The following is a 19,718-nucleotide window of genomic DNA, read 5'->3' as shown; positions in this document are numbered from 1 at the left end:
CATGGCCAATTTGTCGTAGTACCATGTCATGATCATGAATGATTAGTTTTTGACGACATCATACGCAGTTGAATGATTAACGGCACAACTGTCATTAACATAGGTGCAGTTAGGAAGAAAAATAATAAATTGCATACCCATTCCCTCTAACAAAAAAAGGGGAGAACAATGATGTAACAAGAAACAGATTGAAAATTAGATACGTAGTCGTCGTGAACGAGCCATTAGTTCAGTAAAGGGTTAATAGAACTTTTATAAGAATCCGTGAACTTGCTTGAAAATCTTGAGGTTCTGTGAGGTTGCTAACATTTTTTAGGATTTTGTAATCATCTCTGAAGTTTTCTTAATTTAATGAAAATTTGGGAACCTTTTAAAAAATTCCGCTATTTTCCTGAAATTAATCGAATTGTAGTGATCTTCGCTGAAGTTGTCCAATTCTTGACACGGCCCTTCATTTAAAATGCTCCAGCATTTCTTAATATTCATGAAACTTTCCTGAAGTCATCAGAATTTTCCTGATGTTCTTAGATCTTTCCTAAGGTTTGCTGAAATTATATAAAGTTCCCAAAGTTGTTCTGAAGCTATCTGGACTTCTGTGAAGCTCTCGCAGTTTTCCAAAAAAAATCTAAACTTCCGTGGAGTTCTTTCCCAAGCAGCACACGTCCACCAAAATAAGTCGGTGCAACTTGATTGTGATTGGAATAAAACACCCAGCAGTAACCACAATTTTTAAGTAGCAAATGTGCTGTTAGGGTTGGACATCCGTGAAATTTATGAAAATTTCCAGAATCTTCAGCTTTTTACCATAAATTAAAACGACATGAAATTAATTCAAAAAAATTTCCAGAATTTTCCTGAAATTCATGGAAAAAACCCTTAAATTATCGAACTAAATCTTCAACATCTGGACTAAACATCTGGACATTTTAGACTAAAGAGATGTGTTACATGCTTTCCTGATGTAATTGTAACTGTCCAACAGATCTCTGAGCTTCGTATAGTTTTTTAGACTTTCCTGAACTCCTCAGTTAAAAATTTCCCGCCATTTTACTGAAGTTAATTGAATTTTCAGAAGCTAATTGAAATAACGGAATCTTCAAGGAAGGTCAAGGTACTTCAACATTAATCTTCCAAGAAGTTCCCGAAATTTTCGTGACGTTTTCAAAACTTCAAGTTTGCGGAATTTCCACCAAAATTTATATATTTACCTTAACTTTTCTGGACTTTCCGAAGGTTTTTGGAGCATCACTGTAGTTACCTATTTTTTAATATGTTGCTGGAGATTTCCTGAAATTCATAAACTGAAGGTATTACAATGTTCGGGAAGTTTTCGGATCATTCCTGAAATTCTCGGATTATCCCATATTTTTTCAGAACACCTTGAAGGTTTCTGAAATTTGCCGGAATAATTCGGCTGCTTTTCTCTGTTTATCTTTGAAGGATTAGAAACTTCCTTGCATATAGTTCAACTACTTTAAAATCTCTTAACTTCTTAACTTTATTGAAGAATACAGATTTTCTTAAATGTGCTCACAATTGTCTTTATATCTATAGAACTACCCTAAAGTTCTCACAATTTAAAGATCACAAGGCTGCCATGAAAAGCAAAAAACTCATTCTCCACTAACTTGAGACGCCCGTGAGTATTCGGTTCATTTCCTTTAACTCTAAAAGGAAAATATCAATTGTGTATAAAGCAAATGATACATTGGCTCTGAGAAGTTTATTTAATTGAACCTGTACAAATAAATTAATTTACAAAAAAGTAAGGAACTTCCCTTTATGTTCTCACATTTTTCTGATGTTCACGTGATTTCTCTAATGTTTCCGGAATGTTCCTGAAGGCATCCAAACTTAGCTAAAGTTTTCCAAAATTATCTGATTCACGGAACTCTGAGCTGTCCATTGCTCTCTGATTTATTCTAAGTTTCATGGAACTTCTCAATTATCCTTCAGTTGATGGTACGATTTTGAAATAAATGGAGCTGTCCTCAAAACCTTTAACCTTCCTGGGAATTATCTGGACATCAGTGCAGTTTCCAAAATATCATTGATGTTTAAAAAAGTTCTGTTGACATATTTTAAATTCCAGAATCTTATTACGGATTCTCGATTTTATTCAGAAGTAAATGGATTGATCATGAATTTATTGATCTTCTTTTTCTATATAGTGCATTTATTTGGAAGGCTCCATCGAGTTAGCTTTACGGAGCCGATAGTTCATTGTTCTTTGTTTGTGACAAAATTCACTTAATTTTATGTTTATGTTAAATTGACTTTAAAGGATCTTTATTTCTTGTTTTGTGTGGTTTACATGTATAACTTATGAAGTGACACAGATGCGTCTTTTCAACTTTAATTCCTGTGAAATTTCAATTATTATTAATTACAGTTCCTAGTCCTATCAGGCCTGTTTTAGAGAATGACCACCTTGGTGGGATTGGTTTGTTTTAAAATTTAAAAAAAGAAGACTACTTATAACTACTATTTACAACTACAACTAACCTACAACTACTATATACACCTAATCTACTATATACAAATTGCTTATCAAAGCATGTTCTGATAAATTACATTTTTGTGCAAATGTAGTCTTAATTTCGTTAATTCTGGAATCTATTTTGGCAATGCCTGCCTCTTCGTGTAAATTTGTTATTCAAGTGTCGAAAGGACGATCAAGTACCATCCTCAGCACTCTATTCTGAGCAACCTGGATTTTGTTCCTGTGAGTCTGTGCACATGATTGCCACACTGGAGATGCGTAGAGGATCGCAGGTGCTATGATTTGTTTGTAGACGGCCAGTTTGTTCACCCTTGAGAGGCGGGATCTGCGGCAAATCAGCGGATACAGACACTTAACCAAGGCAGAACACTTAACTACAGTTTTCTCTACATGCGCACGGAAGAGGAGCTTTTCATCAAACAACATCCCGAGATAGGTTACTTCGGCAGACCACTCAACCCTTGTGCCATTCATGATTACAGTACAAGATGGAGCCGGTTTCAGTTTGGGCGATTGCCGATGGAGGAACATGACCGCTTGTGTTTTGGAGGCATTGATTTTGATTTTCCACGTGGTGGCATAATCAGCAAAGGCGTTAAGGCATCGTTGAAGTTTGTTCGTTATTTCGCGAGGCATCCTTCCTTTGACGGCTTGCGGTATCATCTGCGAACAGGAAGAACACGCAACCGTCTCCGAGGGGAGGAATGTCGGAAGTGTAAATGCTGTAAAGCAAAGGGCCCAACAGACTTCCTTGCGGAACTCCTGCTGGAATGGAGAACGTGTTTGAAAGGCAGCCATTCAGCTATACCTTAAACAACCTTTGCTGAAGGTAGTTACGGGTTATTTTAACAAGATGCAACGGAAAGATGAAGTTACGAAGCTTGTATACATTGACATTGTCAAACGCTTTCTCAACGTCTAACAATGCCATGGCTGTGGACTTGGATAAAGCCTTGTTACTTCGGATGTTATTCATCACCCGTACTAGCTGATGATTTGTGGAGTGCTCCTTCCTTAACCTCCTTCCGGTAGGAGAATGTTGTGCTTCTCGACAAACTTGAGCAAACGATTGAGAATAAGTTTCTCGAACAATTTGCTCAGCGTTGAAAGGAGGCTGATCGGTCTGTAGCTTGAAGCTAGCGTTGGGTCCTTCCCGGATTTGCGGATAAGTATGATTTTCTCTGTCTTCCAGATACTTGGAACGTAGTGCATCTGTTGAAGACAGCAGCAGCCAGCAGAGAGTTAACCTTCATGCTGAGCTTGTTCAACACAAGGTTGAATATTCCGTCAAACCCGGGGGCCTTCATGTTTTTGGTGCGCTGAGCAAATCTGTTCCACTGTGATTGTATCCTCCGGAGGGATAGCACAAGGGGAGGAATTAAGGTTGAGTACGCATTGCTCAACCTGAACTTCGACCGGACTTTGGATGTTGGAGCCAAGCAAGTGCGATTTGGCAATATGCTCACCAATCGCATTTGCTTTCAACTGAGGGGTGATTATGAGCCGATCGTCATCATTTTCATCTTTGAGTGGAGGAATGGGTTTGGGGTGCGTCTTTAGGACCTTGGCAACCTTCCAGAATGATCTGGAGCGGTCGTCCAGATTCTGGATGAGCCGCCCGAAACTTTCGTTCCTGAGTGGACCATTGTGGAAGCAATCTCCTTGTTCAGATCGGCCATTTCACGTTTCCACGCTAGATCTCCGGTTCTTTGGAACTGGCGTCTACGAACATTTCTCAGACGAATCAAGAGTTGGGTGTGGGAATCAATGGCAATAAACTTACCCCTCACCACGGTTATGGCTTGGTGGAGTCCCTTCAACGCTCGGTCGATGTCCTCCACGGTGTCAAGCGGCGGGTTGTAGATGATGTGCCTGTCTACCACGCGTCCAAACTGAGCCCAGCTTACGCGGTGGTAGTCCTTATGCAGACTTGGAGCAGGGGCCACGTTGTAGCCCAATTCAGCCACCACCGGTTGGTGGTCGGAGCTGAGTTCTTTCAAGGCTACCGGCTTGTACCAGCCGGTATTTGTCAGGAACAGGTCTAACGTTGATGGGTTGCCCGCCGGTGAGATAAATGTTGGCCCATGCTGTGAGTGGTCGAACAGTAGACGACCGTTCTGGTTCTGCATGTAGTTCCGCCAGACCTCATGGCGAGCATTTAAATCTCCTCCAACTACGAAGCGGGAACCGGCACGGGTGATGGTGGACAGGTCCTTCTTGAATTTAGCCGCTAGTCCACTGCTGGCGGCACACTGTCGAGGGCAGTAGACGGCGATAAACTGGACGTATCCAGTCGACGACTCCACCTCCACACCAAGAGACAGAGTGTGGTATTTTATTCCTTTCTTGACGGCGACCGCAACACTCCTCCCCCCCCTCCCCCCATCTCCCCTCCCCTGGAGCTGGTGCAATCAAGCCGAATAATGTTGTGGTCAGGCAACCAGAAGCTGTCACCGGACTTTAGATGGGTCTCGGTTAGAAGGCCCACGTCAATGCTGTGCTTGCGGAGGAAGTCGGCAAGCTCAATCTCTTTTGCTCAGAGCAAAGCATTCAAGCTGACGATACTTTGCAGTTTATACGCCATACTGGATGATGAACTTACCGAGCACTTGGATCTGTTCGGGCTTATTGCGGCACTTACGAAGAGCACCGGACATGTTTCCATGAGTTCATTCGCTGAGAACAGATCGCGGTTGTTGTTTTGCTCTGTTGGTTGTCTCCCGAATCCAAGGGGGGGGGGGATGATTCAGAATCACCGGAAGCTTTTTGAGGGGGTCCTGAATGCTAGGGTTTTGTCCTTCTTGCGTCCTGGTTGATTGTTGCTTGACGCCTGCTTTCGGATGCGTTTGAAGTCCTCGCGTTTGGAGCACTGTCTGTCGGAACCTTGAGGTGCACCACCACAGTTGGCGCATTTTAACGCCACGGCTCCATCCGCAGGGCTGTCAGAAGTGGCGTGTTCGTGAGCGCAGTGGCTTGATGTTGCAGTTGCGGGTACCGTGTCCAAAATTGAGACACCTCTGGCACTGCGTTACGTCACGCTGGCCGACACGGTATGGCTCCCACCGTACGATGATGGAGTAGACCGAGCGGATGGCTTGCAGCGCATTAAGCGTCACCGTCCCTTTCTGGAAGTACACCAGGAAAAGGCAATCCGGGTACGTCTTCAAGTTTTCGTCTCTCCTCGTCATCCGAAAGACAGCGCTTGGGGCCAGCTTGTAACGGTCCTTGATTTCGGCTTCGATCATGTTGGAGTCGAAGTTTGGTAGACCCTTGATGACTACCTTGAAGGGATTCTCACCGGGGATATCATGCGTGAAGAATTCCGCCTTGGAATCCTTCAAATATGTTACGGCCACCTCGTACTCCGCTTTCTTATAGAGCATCACCTTGGTGCCGATCCTGCCGAGTTTTAATTCCGCTGTGATGCCCAGCGATTTTAAATCGCCAATGAGGGTGTTGAGTGGCACTTTCTTCACCACCAGTGGAGGAAGCTTTATTTTTGCCCCACTCGGGCCGGCAGAATTCTCATTGTCAACGGCGTCGCCGTAATCACCGATGACGATGAGAGTAGCGTACCTATTTGAGGCAGGTACCGAGCTACCCTCACCACTGTTCTTCTTCTCCGCTTGGTCACGAAGTCTGCTCCGGAAGCGCTGTCTTTCCATCACGCGATGCGACCCACACTACTGACGACGTGACGTGCAGTATATCTGCGAACGTTTGTAACAAACTATAGGTTTATCGAACAACTCGACAGAGCGAGCAAAGACCGAACTGTACTGCTTGACGTAAGCAGAGAATGGCTAAGTCTTTTTTTTCGAGTACAATCTTTATTTATGAATTTAGATTCACATCCGAATAGCATTCTCATCTAAAAAACATGCTTCCTAAGCCCCGCTCAATTGGTGAAAAGGCAGAATATTCTGTTAAAAGTAGGGCTTGGCATGCATTTTCATTATGAGTATGCTAAAAAGAAGGGACTTTGGATGTGAAACTAAATTTATCATTAAGGGTACCGAAAATTTTACCAGAACCAGGTACTCTATTCTGATGTCTGTGAGAGGGAAATCAAACATCGTGCGTCATCAAAATACGTGAAATTTTGAGAGGCTGAGAATTTTCTCTCTCAAATCGGAATGTTTTGCTTTCTAGGGCTTGGTAGTAAAGCGGGCTTAAAATGTATATATATATAGTGATTTTTATTATTTATTGCCAATTGTCCTTAATGATTTTGAAACAATGCGAATTAATTAGGATTACCTCAATACTATTTTAAATTTAGACAAATTTTGAATGATATTTTAAGATATATGATGGTTTGGGACCTGTGGAATTGCTTATTGAGACGATAAATAACAACATATGTGTCAAGACCAATGAAGCTAATGGTCTTCAAAGAATGTATTATATAAAATATTCTACATCCTCTTTCCCACTGTGCTCACTTAAAGACATCAACACAGGCAGCGTCTGCAGTTGTGAAACAAGTAAATGCGAACGAGAGCGGAGCATGGAGTAGCGCAAATGTTGTTTATATTGTGTATGCATTTTTCATTAGCTTGGATGGTAATGAAAAATAAACACCGAATGAGTAAGGGAGAACACTCCATAACGTACCCCTGGGGAAAAATAGCCCCGCGCGAATTTCCGTTGCTTTTTCATTACCAATTCTGGCAATTGTTAGTTCAAGTACGGAGCTAGCAGTGCTGCTCGTTAAATTCACGAATTGACAATCGGAAAGCATCCTAGCCTACGACCACCACCCACCATCGTTGCAACTCTCGCAACCGAAGACACCCGAATGTGTTCCGCTCAACAACTCAAGAATGCAAAGTCCTGCCGGCACGCACCATCCGATGCTCCATCCAGCTAATAATGACATAAAAATGCTTATTCGCGTTCCGGCATCTTCGCTTCTTACATTGCACATAGTAACTAGCTTTAAGATTAAACCTTAAACGATCTCGGGAGGACTGGAAACGACCAAGTGCGAGAAGGAAAAAAATGAACGGATTTGCTTGCCACCCCCATCTTGACGTTGCTGGTCTCATGATTGCGAATGGATTTCCGGCATCAGCGGTGTTACGAAGTTTAATCCTTGCAGAGGCAGCATCGTACTCCCACGCAACCGACTCGATTGGTCGTTTTTACATTGTCGGTGCTAGTATTAAAGCCATAATACGCAACTTGCCCTTTTTTTATCCGGAACCGGTCTTTTTCAAGCTGATTTACAGGGTGGATTGAGTTGAAGGCAGGCTACTGGCAGCCTCCGCCACGTCGCTCGTAGATTTTACGTCAAGTCCCGCTCGAGATGGGCTGATAAAAAGTTGCTTGTCTGAGCTAGGATGAAACAGACTTTAATTTGCTGCCGCCCTCGTTCTTGAGTTTTTACAGCCAACGATAAGGATGGGTGAAGTGCTTTTATAAGACTAAATTGTTTGGGAGAGTTTTTGCGATGTGCTAAGTGTGTGGTTGAAATTTTCAGTTTAAATATAACTTTCAAACGTATTCATGAAAAAGTTTCCTTATAAATCCTCATATCCCGGTGAACTAAATGCGAACTTTCCGTCTACACCTTCTTTCCAAAGACTTCCTAACTCGTTTGCGAATAGTAATCCATTCTGATTAAAGCTCTCTCCATACATCTGGCCCATTCTGCATCCAAAGCTCAACGATGAACTAGAACTTTCCTCCCATCGCCGATGATTTGTGAGCGCATTTAGAGCAACCATTCGTTTCGATTTTTTCCAGCTCGTTGCACCATTTGTGCGACCAAGCACCCACCACCCGACACTCCTCTTAAGTGCACTTTCCCGACGAACGTAGTTTTCAACAATCCTTCTTTTCTCTCGCTCTGATTCTTTTCCACAGCAACCAAACCGAAGATGCGTAGTCACTACCGGGGTCACAAGATGGCGCTCTGGTTGAACCTGATCCCGCAGCTGCATCGCCCCGGAGACCAGGACGTTTCGATGCGGCACCATCACTTCCGTGAGCGGGAGCCCCACTTCTACGCTGGTGAGTATTTACGTTAACGCTAGTCGATTGTGGTTGGAATGGGAAATACCCTACATAAAAAAGCGAAATACTTGTCAAGGCAGCCATTCAGTGTGAAGAAACGATTGCAACTCAATAGGACTGCCATTACGGGGATGGGAGTACGGGTATGGGAGAGTGAGATGAAAAAGGCGACAAGTATTTTCTGGGATCCGGACCTCCCATCAGGGGAGTTACAGATAGATGTTGGGAAATCTTAATTGATTTCCCATGCCTGATCGTGTCCAAGCGTTGATGATGAATCTGTAGAATTTTTGAAACTGTAAATTCTGGACACCCATACGGTTGGTTGGGGAATAATTTACACACCAAGCAGTATCATTCTGGCACGTCTGACGGTTGTGTTTCCCGTATGCTTGGTTGAATTTGGTTGCTGTGCGAAACCAGCATTTACTCAAACTTTTGTCAGCTAATGCATTGGCTGTTAACTGTGAAAATCTCAGCGCCGTTTATTGGTCCTTAAAAAGAAAATTATTCATGAAAGTAGTAGTAGTAGAGTAAAATTTTCCATAAAACTTGATTAAAGAAAATATTGAAGTTCATTGAGTTCTTATAATAAATTACACCCTAATCTAATATGCGACATCATGGAAAATTCTTCAGCCTCATTACGGTTGCTTTTTATAAAAAAGAGTCTTTTATACCAGATTTTTAAGCAATGATCATGCCGGTTTTAGGACTGTAGGTCAAAGGACAAAAGGTTCGATTAACAATAGACCTAAGGGACAACAGAGGTCGAAAGACCAAACGGTCAAATGCAATTTAAATAGACTAAAGGTCGAACGGACTAAAATGGTAAGTGGAAAAAAGGTCGTTGTATGTTCAGGTCGATCAAAAATCAAACATATAAACTGTCGGAAAGGTAATAAAGGGTGTCCACAGTTAAATTGCATCACTTAGAAGCACTCGCCAAAAATAAGTCTCTCAACAGATTGTCATGAAATTTTCCGCTTTCAGCCATGATTTCAACATTTTCTGCTCCATAGTGACAACTTTAAGATGCTTATGGGGTGTTTACACTTATGCTATTTCACTAGCGCTAATGAGCTAGCTGCTAGCAAAAAAGCTCACTAGCATAATGTAAACAGGGCATCAGCGTCTACCAGCAGAAGATTTCAGGAGCAAATAAAATTCGTGCTAGTTGCCGAATACACTAGTGCTAACAAATCCGCACAAATGTAAACACCCCATTACGGAGTTCATGTTTCATTATAGCCCCGTGTCTTTCGATCGACCGCAACTCCGGTGTGTTTGAGGGATTGATATCCTTCGGCACGAAATTAACCCCATTCGTCTTGTACCACTCCAGATCGTCCTTGAAGTAGTGACAAGAGGCTTGGTCCGGCCAACATGAGCATTGATTGACCGCCCACGGTTGCTACTCTGTTATTGCCAGACCAGCTGTAATTACACAGAGAACCAATAGACGATGCTTGGGACTAGCAATCATCCTCAATGTGTATAAACTGGTAATCTCGAATTAGGCAATACCAGCGCCAGCCGCGCCTGAACGCTGGTCAAGAAAGGAATGGGTAGGAATGTGTTGACGTGACACTCGCTTTGATGGAAGCCGAGGAGTCCTCTGCACTTCCACGAGGAATCACAGGGAGGGGTAAGAGGGTTGGGTTTGCAGCAGGGTTCGTTTTGGTAAACGATAAGCTGAATTGATGTCCTAACGATCGTATAACGCGAAGGAGCTTGGGATTAAACCCACGGTCTTCTGCTCAGTAAGCAAAAAACGTTTTCTACTAGGCAAACGAGCTCCTTTTTAATCATCGAGTTGCTGTTATTACCCTGTAGTCATATTAACAAATAAAACGATTGACGAATCTTGATATGGATGCGCTTGAGATTAGACTCAGGATGTTCTGCTCAGTAAGCAAAAACGGTTGCTCTAAGGCCACCGAGCCCCTCATATCACATCATACCGTTACTCTAGTTGTTATAACTATTCAAACCCGGCACCGACGACACCGAAAAGTTTTACAAAATACACGTTAAACAAGCGATCTTACCATACATTTTTAATATGAAAAGACCTGGGACCGTGTAAGCAAGCCACTGCAACCGACGATCTTTAAAATCCTAAAACTAAAAGCTACGAAAGAGTACTCAAGCCTTCATTTAGATCCACTTTCACGCGACGTTCAATGTTTTGATTTGATCTTTACGCATTGTTCAGGCAATCATAACAAGCTATGACCGACGTGACGATTGTTTAAAGTAATATGAATAATATGAGTATTATTGTACAAATTACAGTACATTGTAGAAGTTACCTCATTATTCTGCAGCGCCATTGTTTTTTTATTTCTGGATCTTGAGTTGTTTTGGTGATATACTTACTTGCAGCATACTATTTTGGGCACCCATATAGGCGTGTACTATGTAGGGTAGCTCATCTGCCACAAACGCTGAAAATATTATCGCAACCCCTCACACGATGATGATGACGACGGTGGCGACAAGATGGCATGAAGGAAAATGGTAGTGTTGAATAGTATTCGAGAGGTTGACTACCTCAAACTATTTATTCCTCTTTTGGCTATCCACCAAAGAACTGTAATTTGGAAGTAAAACTGATCTGTACAAAGCATTCCCTCACTAGTCATTCGTCTGTACATAGTTGTGTTAGCGATGTCTTCAATATTACACATAGCAATGATAGAAACGGTTAAGCCGCGTTAACATTATACAGTTCGGTTCAAAAGTATTGGTAATAAAAATTGCCTTACTCAACACCTCCCTCCAATTTTTATGTTTAAAGATTCGAACAATTTGTTATGTTGTATTTTTGACAATGGCTTTGTCAATGCATCTGCTGGTTGATCATTGCTTGGTTTGTAAATTATCTTTAAATGTCCTCTTTTAATAATATCCCTGATAAAAACAAACTTAATGTCTATGTGCTTCATCCGCTGGTGTTCTCGGGGTTCCTTTGAAAAGTTGATGCATGGGATGTTGTCTTCGTATATGACAATTGGTAAGTTATCTACTTCCAATTCTGTCAACAAGTTGGATAGCCACATTCCTTCCTTAGTTGCAGTACATAAAGCAACTAATTCTGCTTCAGTTGATGAAAGGCTCACAGTAGGTTGACGTTTCGTTGCCCACGAAACCATGTTGCCAAATACCTGGAAAACATATCCAGAAATCGATTTCCTATCTTCTACGTCATTTCCAAAATCAGCATCTGCATATCCTTGCAGTATTGGTCCTTCCAGATGTTTCTTATAAACAATCTTTGTGTCCATGGTTCCTTTAAGGTATCTCAAAATGCGCTTCAATCCGCTCCAATGGATATCTGTTGCACGTGATTGAAATTTACTTAAAATATTAACTGCTGCATTGATATCCGGTCTAGATGACAAAGCCAGATATTGTAAGCATCCAAGAAGTTCTTTATATGGATGTTTAGTAAGTGGATCTTCTGTAGTTTCCCATTTGTTATTGACATCCATGGGAGTTGCAATAGGTTTACTGTTATCCATACCAAATCTAGTCAGAATATTCTTAGTGTATCCCACTTGAGAAATTTCTGTTATTTGGTTTTCAATATCTCTTCTGATGTCTAATCCGAGAAAATGCGATATTTCCTTCAAATCTTTCATTTGAAATTCATGTGATAGCTTATCCTTGATCCAGCAAATAGCCTTTGCTGATTTCCCAATTATAAGCACATCATCAACATATAAAACAACATAGAGCTTATATTGTGCCATTTTATAAATGCAGCATTCGTTGTTCAAAGGAATAAATCCAAGTTTTCTCATTGTGTTATCAAAACGATCATTCCAACTCCTACCAGATTGTTTCAACCCATATATGGACTTCTGGAGTTTAACGATTCTGGAATTTCCAAATTCGTCTGGTGGAAGTTCCATAAATACTTCCTCTTTTAATTCTCCGTATAAATAGGCCGTTTTAACATCCATTTGATGAATACTTAAATTGTGTTCATTGGCTAATGAAAGCATAACCCTAATGCTATTCATTTTGGCCACTGGTGCAAAAGTATCCTGATAGTCAAGACCTGGTTTCTGCGAACAACCTTTCGCAACCAATCTGGCCTCATGCCGACCATCATCTTTGATTGTAAACACCCATTTTGATTTGATTGGTTTTCGGCTTTCTGGTTTATTTACGGGAATCCATGTTCGATTTTCCTCGAGGGAGTTCATTTCCTGAATTATGGCTTCTTTCCAATGGTTCCAGTCACTTCGCTGCTTTAACTGTTCAATTGTTTGCGGAATATCTAGAAATTGTCCATCTGCTAGAAATGCAGATTCGTAATCCTCAAACCATTTTGGTGGGCGTTGCGTGCGTTCACTTCTTCGTAATTCCTGTTGTTCTTGAATTGGATCAGCTTCAGTAATACTATCCTGTTGTTTTTGAATTGGATCAGCTTCAGTAATACTATCATCATCGCTAGCTGTTACGAAACTTTCATCAATGGTTCCATCTCCATTTTCATCAGTAGTTGCTGTTGGGTTATTGTCAATAAAGGGTGTCCACGATGAAATTGCCACACTATGAAATTGCTCTAACTTTTTAACCGTTGGGTAGAATTTTATGAAAATTTTGGTGGATTTAGTTCATAGTGCATTATTTACATCCTGCAAGTTTTAAAGTCCTGTGATCAAAACTCGCGGAAATGGAGTCGACAGAACAGCTCGTGCGTGATAAAATCTTGCGCATTCATCACGAGAACAAGGATCTCTCGCATCGTTTCATCGCTAAAACGTTGGGAATCGCGAATTCCACGGTGTCGCGAGTGATTAAGCGGTTCGAGGAACGGTTGACCACCGATCGGAAGCCCAGAAGTGAAGGAAAAAGTATTCCGTACAACACCAAAAATCACAACCGCGTAGTTGGGGCCTTCAACCGAAATCCGAACGCCTTCGTTAGGGATGTGGCTAAGAAGCTGCACCTAAGCCGAAGTTTTGTCCAGAAGGCCAAAACCAAGGCTGGGCTTCGAACGTTCAAGGTACAAAAGGCCCCTAATCGCGACGAGAAGCAGAACAAGTCCGCCAAAACCCGTGCCAGGAAGTTGTACCTCAACATGCTGACGAAAGTTGAATGCTGCATCATGGACGACGAAACATATGTGAAGGCCGACTTCAAACAGATCCCCGGCAACCTGTTTTTCACGGCCAAGGATAAGTTCAGCGTTCCGGAGCATGTCCGCACTCAGAAGATGTCCAAATTTGCGAAGAAATTCCTGGTTTGGCAAGCCATCTGCACGTGCGGGAAGCGGAGTGCACCTTTCGTGACCCAGGACACGATGAAGGGACAGGTATACATAAAAGAGTGCCTCCAGAAGCGGCTGCTTCCTCTCCTGAAGGCCCACACGTCCCAAAAATCTTCTGGCCGGATTTGGCCTCATGCCACTACTCCAAGGACGTGCTGAAGTGGTATGCGGACAATAAGGTCAATTTCGTGCCGACAATGTTCAACCCTCCCAACACTCCGGAGCTCCGCCCCATCGAGAAGTACTGGGCGATTATGAAGCAGCACCTTCTTAAACGACCTAAGGTAGTGAAGACAGTCGAGGAACTGAAGAAAGTATGGGTTTACATGCAAAAAACGGTTGATTCACAGGTTGTGCAGAATCTTAAGGCCGGGGTTAAGGCCAAGGTGCGGGCATTTGCGTATGGACTGTAAATAAAATACGAGTAAAATGGTAAAATGAAGTTTAATAGTTATTTCTCAATCCCTGAAAATTTGATGGCAATGGGATGAAAACTCGAATTTTGCGAATCAATTTTGTGTGTGGCAATTTCATCGTGGACACCCTTTAATTTCCTCCCTTGGATGACTTCCATGGGAAATAATGACAGTATCTCTGTCAGTTTTATTGCTGACCGCAGTATTGCTTTCATGGTTTTCATTGCAATTAACGGTGGATGGTACTTCTTCGTCGAAAACCACGTCCCTGGATATTATTATGGTATGCGTTAGTTCACTCCACAATCTATATCCATTGTTCGCATATCCTACGAATTTTAGCAATCTGCTCCTTTTGTCTAATTTTTGCCTCTTCTCCTTAGGGATTTGAGCATATGCATTACAACCAAAAATCCTTAGTTTATCAACATTCGGCTTCCTTCTAAACCACATTTCATATGGGGTTTTATGTTCTAATAAAGCATTTGTTGGGGACCTATTAGTCAAATAGGTAGCGGCATATATGGCTTCTCCCCAAAGCTCCTTGGACAAATTACTCTCGTGGAGCATAGTCCGTGCCTTATCCAAAAGAGTTCTGTTCATTCTTTCACTTACGCCATTCTGTTGAGGAGTATATGGTACAGTTGCTACCATTTGTATTCCTTTATCTCCACAAAATCGTATGAAATCATTTCCATAGTATTCAGTGCCATTATCTGAACGAAAACACGCTATCTTCTGACCGAAGTTAGCTGATGCCATTGCTTCATATAATTGAAAACAATTCAGTACATCACTTTTGTGTTTCAAAAGATATGTCACCGTGAAATGCGTGAAATCGTCGATAAATGTTACAAAATATCGATATCCGTCAAAGGTGGATTCTTCGAAATAACCGCAAACATCAGAATGCACTAATTCAAGTGGTCTGCTCGAGCGAGGCATATCTGAGTTCTTGAAGTTTTCTCTTGTTTGTTTCCCAAACAAGCATGAATCACATTGCATTTTACAATTATTGAATTCACTTGATTGAATATTAAATCCTTCAATCATTGAATTTCGATGTAGTTTCTCCAAGTTTGATAGTCCTAGATGTCCAAATCGCTTATGCCAGTGAATCAAATCGTCATTCTTGCACAACATTGCTTTGTTTTCGGCAGAGGATCCATAAACATTGAGATAATACAAGCCATTCAAAAGGTGACCTCTAGCAATAACCTCACCAGATTTCTCTTGAATGACAACAGATTTATTGAAAAAATTGACTTCCTTCCCTAGAGCAACAACTCTTTTCACGGAAATCAGATTTTCCTGTAGCCCAGGAATAAAGAGACAATTATACAGCTTCAAACTCTTTATTTTATTTCTTCCAATGACAGATTTCAGAGCTACCGATCCTCTTTTGGTAGCTTTCATCGATTCTCCCTCTTTTGCTGTAGTGATAATCATATCAACATCCAGATTTTCGACATCACTCATAATAGACACGTCGTTAATCATATGGTTTGAAGCACCTGAATCAATCACAAATTGTTTTCGGTTTATCGGTCTGGTAGAAACCATCAAAGCATGTTCTCGATCTTTCTTTCCCATGTGTGGTTGATTGAAATTCTTTCTTATGAATTTCTTTTTCTTTGCTTCATTGGGACATCTATTTCGGTAGTGCCCCATCTGATTACATCCGAAACACTTGATGCTGTCTTTTGGGTTGACCACCATCGCCACGTTTGGCACCTGTCGCTGTGGTCGCTGAATTATCTCGGCATCTAAGAACATACGATGTAAGTCGTCGAGAGGTTTCTTTTTAAGAACTGCCTCAGGAAGCATGAGGACAGCCGCCACCACATGCTTGAAGCGATCTGGTATTGCTCCGAGTAGTGTTTGAACTTTTTCCATATGGGTAGCTTGAGGATCTGCATATTCAAGCTCCATACAGAGACGTGAATGCTCCTTAAATAATTCCTCCAACGTCCGAAATTGATGGTCTCCCAATCTGAACAACTGGCGACGTAGTGAAATTGCCACCAGTGTTCCGCCCCTCTGGTATGCATTTGATAAAGCATCCATGCACTCTTTTGCATACTGGCAATGCATCAGTTTCTGTAGAGGCTTATTACCGATGGTGAAGATGATTTCGTCAATTGCCTCGCAATCATCCTCACAGCGTTTCTGATACAACGCCTGTCGTTGCTCTTCCTCCTCTTTTGACGCACAAGGGTCTGATATTCCATATGGTTCTTGGCGAGGAGTACGCAGCAAGGTGTAATCCAGCTTGAGTCTTGCAAGGTGATGCATAAGACGCCATTTCCAAGGAGTGAATTCTTTTTCATCTCCTTGAATTATACCAACAAGCTGACTACGGCGTTCGATAAGCATCACTGTGGATGCATTTGGTACCATAGGATTTTCCATCCTGTTTTTGGTTTCCGCAACCCGAATTCCATTTCCCGCGGTTACTTGTATTGTCGGAAATTCCAAGGCACTGCTCCGGTTTCTACCAGTCGATACATCAATCTGATCACTACTGATTATTCTGCTGAGTCGATCGCTACCGGATATTCCGCCAAGCCGGGATGGACTACCACTCCGGATACCACTGGAAGTTCTGCTTCGATCCACGCTCCTAGATCCGGAGGCTTGTCTGCGCCTTCTGAACTCCATTCTCTCCTGACTACTATCCGTAGCCTGACTGCTCTCCTGACTGCTATCCGCAGCCGACTGGTTCTTCTGATCCATTCTTCAGAATTTGTCGTTCTCGGATATGGGTTGCTGGGCCCATAACCTGTTGAATAGTATTCGAGAGGTTGACTACCTCAAACTATTTATTCCTCTTTTGGCTATCCACCAAAGAACTGTAATTTGGAAGTAAAACTGATCTGTACAAAGCATTCCCTCACTAGTCATTCGTCTGTACATAGTTGTGTTAGCGATGTCTTCAATATTACACATAGCAATGATAGAAACGGTTAAGCCGCGTTAACATTATACAGTTCGGTTCAAAAGTATTGGTAATAAAAATTGCCTTACTCAACAGGTAGCCATGCAGCAGGGTGTGCCTGTTTACAATTGTGTACTCACGGTTTTCACGGATATTTTGGAGAGATACCAATGAAAAAAAAACTCCATTGCCCTATCTGTCAAGACGTTCAGTAGCACTCTGCGACAGTGTTTCATTCATAAATACACCGTTCTGTTTACAAAATGGAATCCCACACCAACACTACCGCGCGCGGCAAATCAGGTTCGAAAACCTTTTTTCTTTTGCTTGATGGTTCTTCTGTCAGTTTTGCTTCCCGAAAGATTTCACACGCACACAATCGAACGGCCTTCCATCTGTGAAAAGCAGAAAATGAAAACACTTCGATTGTGTACGTACCGGACTGACCGCACCGAACTCACTCACACACTCACTGCTCACGCAAATCGATTAAAATCACTCTGCCATGTACCCTGACTGGGTACGAGAGATTCGATTTTCCTTCACGAGCACCATCTCCGATAACCCTATCGAAACGGAAAATCATTCGGTTCAATCTAAAGAGCAGAATTTTCCCAGCCCATTCCACCCAGTGCCATTGATCCGTGCCTTGATTTCCGCTCAGATTATGCTCCGTCAATTTTCTTCTTCGAACGTAGCGATCGCCAGCTCAGGTTCGATGCAAGCAGCAGCAGCCATTCATGCCGTTCGTTTTGAGCGAACGACGACCAGACAGCAGACCCAAGAATGGACACTTTTTCAAAGCACTTTTTCCACTGCTATTACGTCGCGACCGGACCGAAAAATATCACCAATCGATTCAGCACGACCGTAACTTTACATTTTCAACACTTTTAACAAATTTCTCGCCGTTTTTCAGCGTAAAAATTGCACTTCATTTCACTGCCTTCGAGAACCGTCTATCTTCGTCACTCATATAAAACAACTCGCACAAGAGGCTAGGTCCGGCCAACAAATTGTAAAAACGTTGTGTGATTTGAGAAACGGATGCAGTCATTTCTTCAGGCACTCATTCTTGTAGACTTGGCCATTTACCGTTGTAGTTGTTACGAAAGGCTTGGTCCGTTTTCCTTTGTTTGAAGTCTGCTTTTGCGTATGTTCCATCGTCCATGATACAGCAGTGTGGTTTTGTCAACATTTGTGTGTACAGCTTACGTGTCCGCGTTCTAGCTATCATATTCTGAAGTTCATTGCAGTTTTGTGCTTTCTAAACCTTGAATAAACGTAGTCCTGCTCGTTTTTGCGTTTGCAGTTTTTCACGACATCCCAAGCGAAATAGTTGGGTTTGCGTTTGCAGGCAGAAACCACTTGCTTGTGATCGTCAACGCAGTACGGAACACTTTTTCTTGCACTCACTTGCTTCCGATCGACCGTTAAACGTTATCCGAAACGTTTTATGACACGAGAAACAGTAGATTGTTCTCCGATAGCTCGGTGCGAAAGATGTGGGTTGTTGTGGTGGGTGCGCAAACACCATTTTCAAAACTACTAGGGTCTTTGAAGTCTCGTGCAATCTTCTAAATAAATCCTAGTTGACGATTCGCCTTAGAGATGATTGAGGAATAGTGAAGATTGAAGGTCCAAAAGAACACCGAGATCAGTCATACGTTCTACTCTGCGAAGCGTTTCATTATCAATGCAGTAGTCGTAAAGGATTGAACTCTTAGAGCGGTGAAACGTCATCACTGCACACTTTGCAACGCTGATGATGAGCTTATTGCGATGGCACCAATCCACAAACAAATCTAGCAGAGCTTGAAGACGATGACAATCCTCAATTGAGTGAACTATGACGTATAGCTTAAGATCATCTGCATAAACGAGCTTGCATTTAACTCCCAACAAATCTGCTACATCGTTGAAGAATAACGTCAACAAAAGTGAACCCAGAGGTGCTGGTAAACGTAGAAGAGACACAAGATCCTAGTCGTACTCGAATAGTTCATCCAGTCAAGTAGGAATTTTAACCACGACCTAAGTTGCTCAGACACTACTAGTCGGGAAAGCTTGCATAACAAAACTTTCTGGTCGATTTTGTCGACTGTGGCTTTCAGATCAGTATATATGACGTCGACTTGTGCCTTATCCTCCATCTGATGCATGTACTGGTGAAATCCAAAAGGTTAGTAGCTACCGATCTACCGGGAATAAATCCATGCTGGTCAGTTGAAATGTAGTTCTTCGAGCGATTTAGGATAAATTCACTCAACAGAATCTCAAACAGTTTGGACGCTGCCGAAAGACTGGTGATACCTCGATAGTTCTTAATATCCCGTTTATTGCCAGCTTTGAAAACAGGAAACACATACGACTGCTTCCACAATGTTGGGAATTTTCCTTGCTCAAAGGATACATTAAATATGGCTGCTAAAGGTTCTGCTAAGGCAGCTGAGCAACGGCAGAACACCATATGCCGAGTTACTTCGAATGTGCTCAGTTCCACTAAGACACTAGACGTATCAGAGGCAGCAGATTCAGCTTCAACGTCACTTC

The 19,718-nt window shown here is 42.2% G+C and overlaps 1 protein-coding gene across 1 annotated transcript in view; it reads left to right on the top strand.

The window, feature by feature from the left end:
• The window catches only part of LOC135706300 (neuroligin-1-like), a 762,843-nt gene that overhangs the window by 667,179 nt on the left and 75,946 nt on the right, over window positions 1-19,718 (top strand). The window contains exon 14 of the mRNA XM_065227888.1: window positions 8,375-8,521. Within this exon, the coding sequence (XP_065083960.1) occupies window positions 8,375-8,521 (147 nt within the window). The remainder of the gene's footprint in view (window positions 1-8,374; window positions 8,522-19,718) is intronic.

This window comes from Ochlerotatus camptorhynchus, unplaced genomic scaffold, assembly GCF_037179485.1.
Source record: "Ochlerotatus camptorhynchus isolate MF236.1 unplaced genomic scaffold, CSIRO-AGI_Acam_v1.1 ptg000277l, whole genome shotgun sequence".
Lineage (NCBI taxonomy): Eukaryota > Metazoa > Arthropoda > Insecta > Diptera > Culicidae > Ochlerotatus > Ochlerotatus camptorhynchus.
The sequence above is the reverse complement of the archived record's forward strand: the minus strand, read 5'-3'. Positions and strand labels throughout refer to the sequence as shown.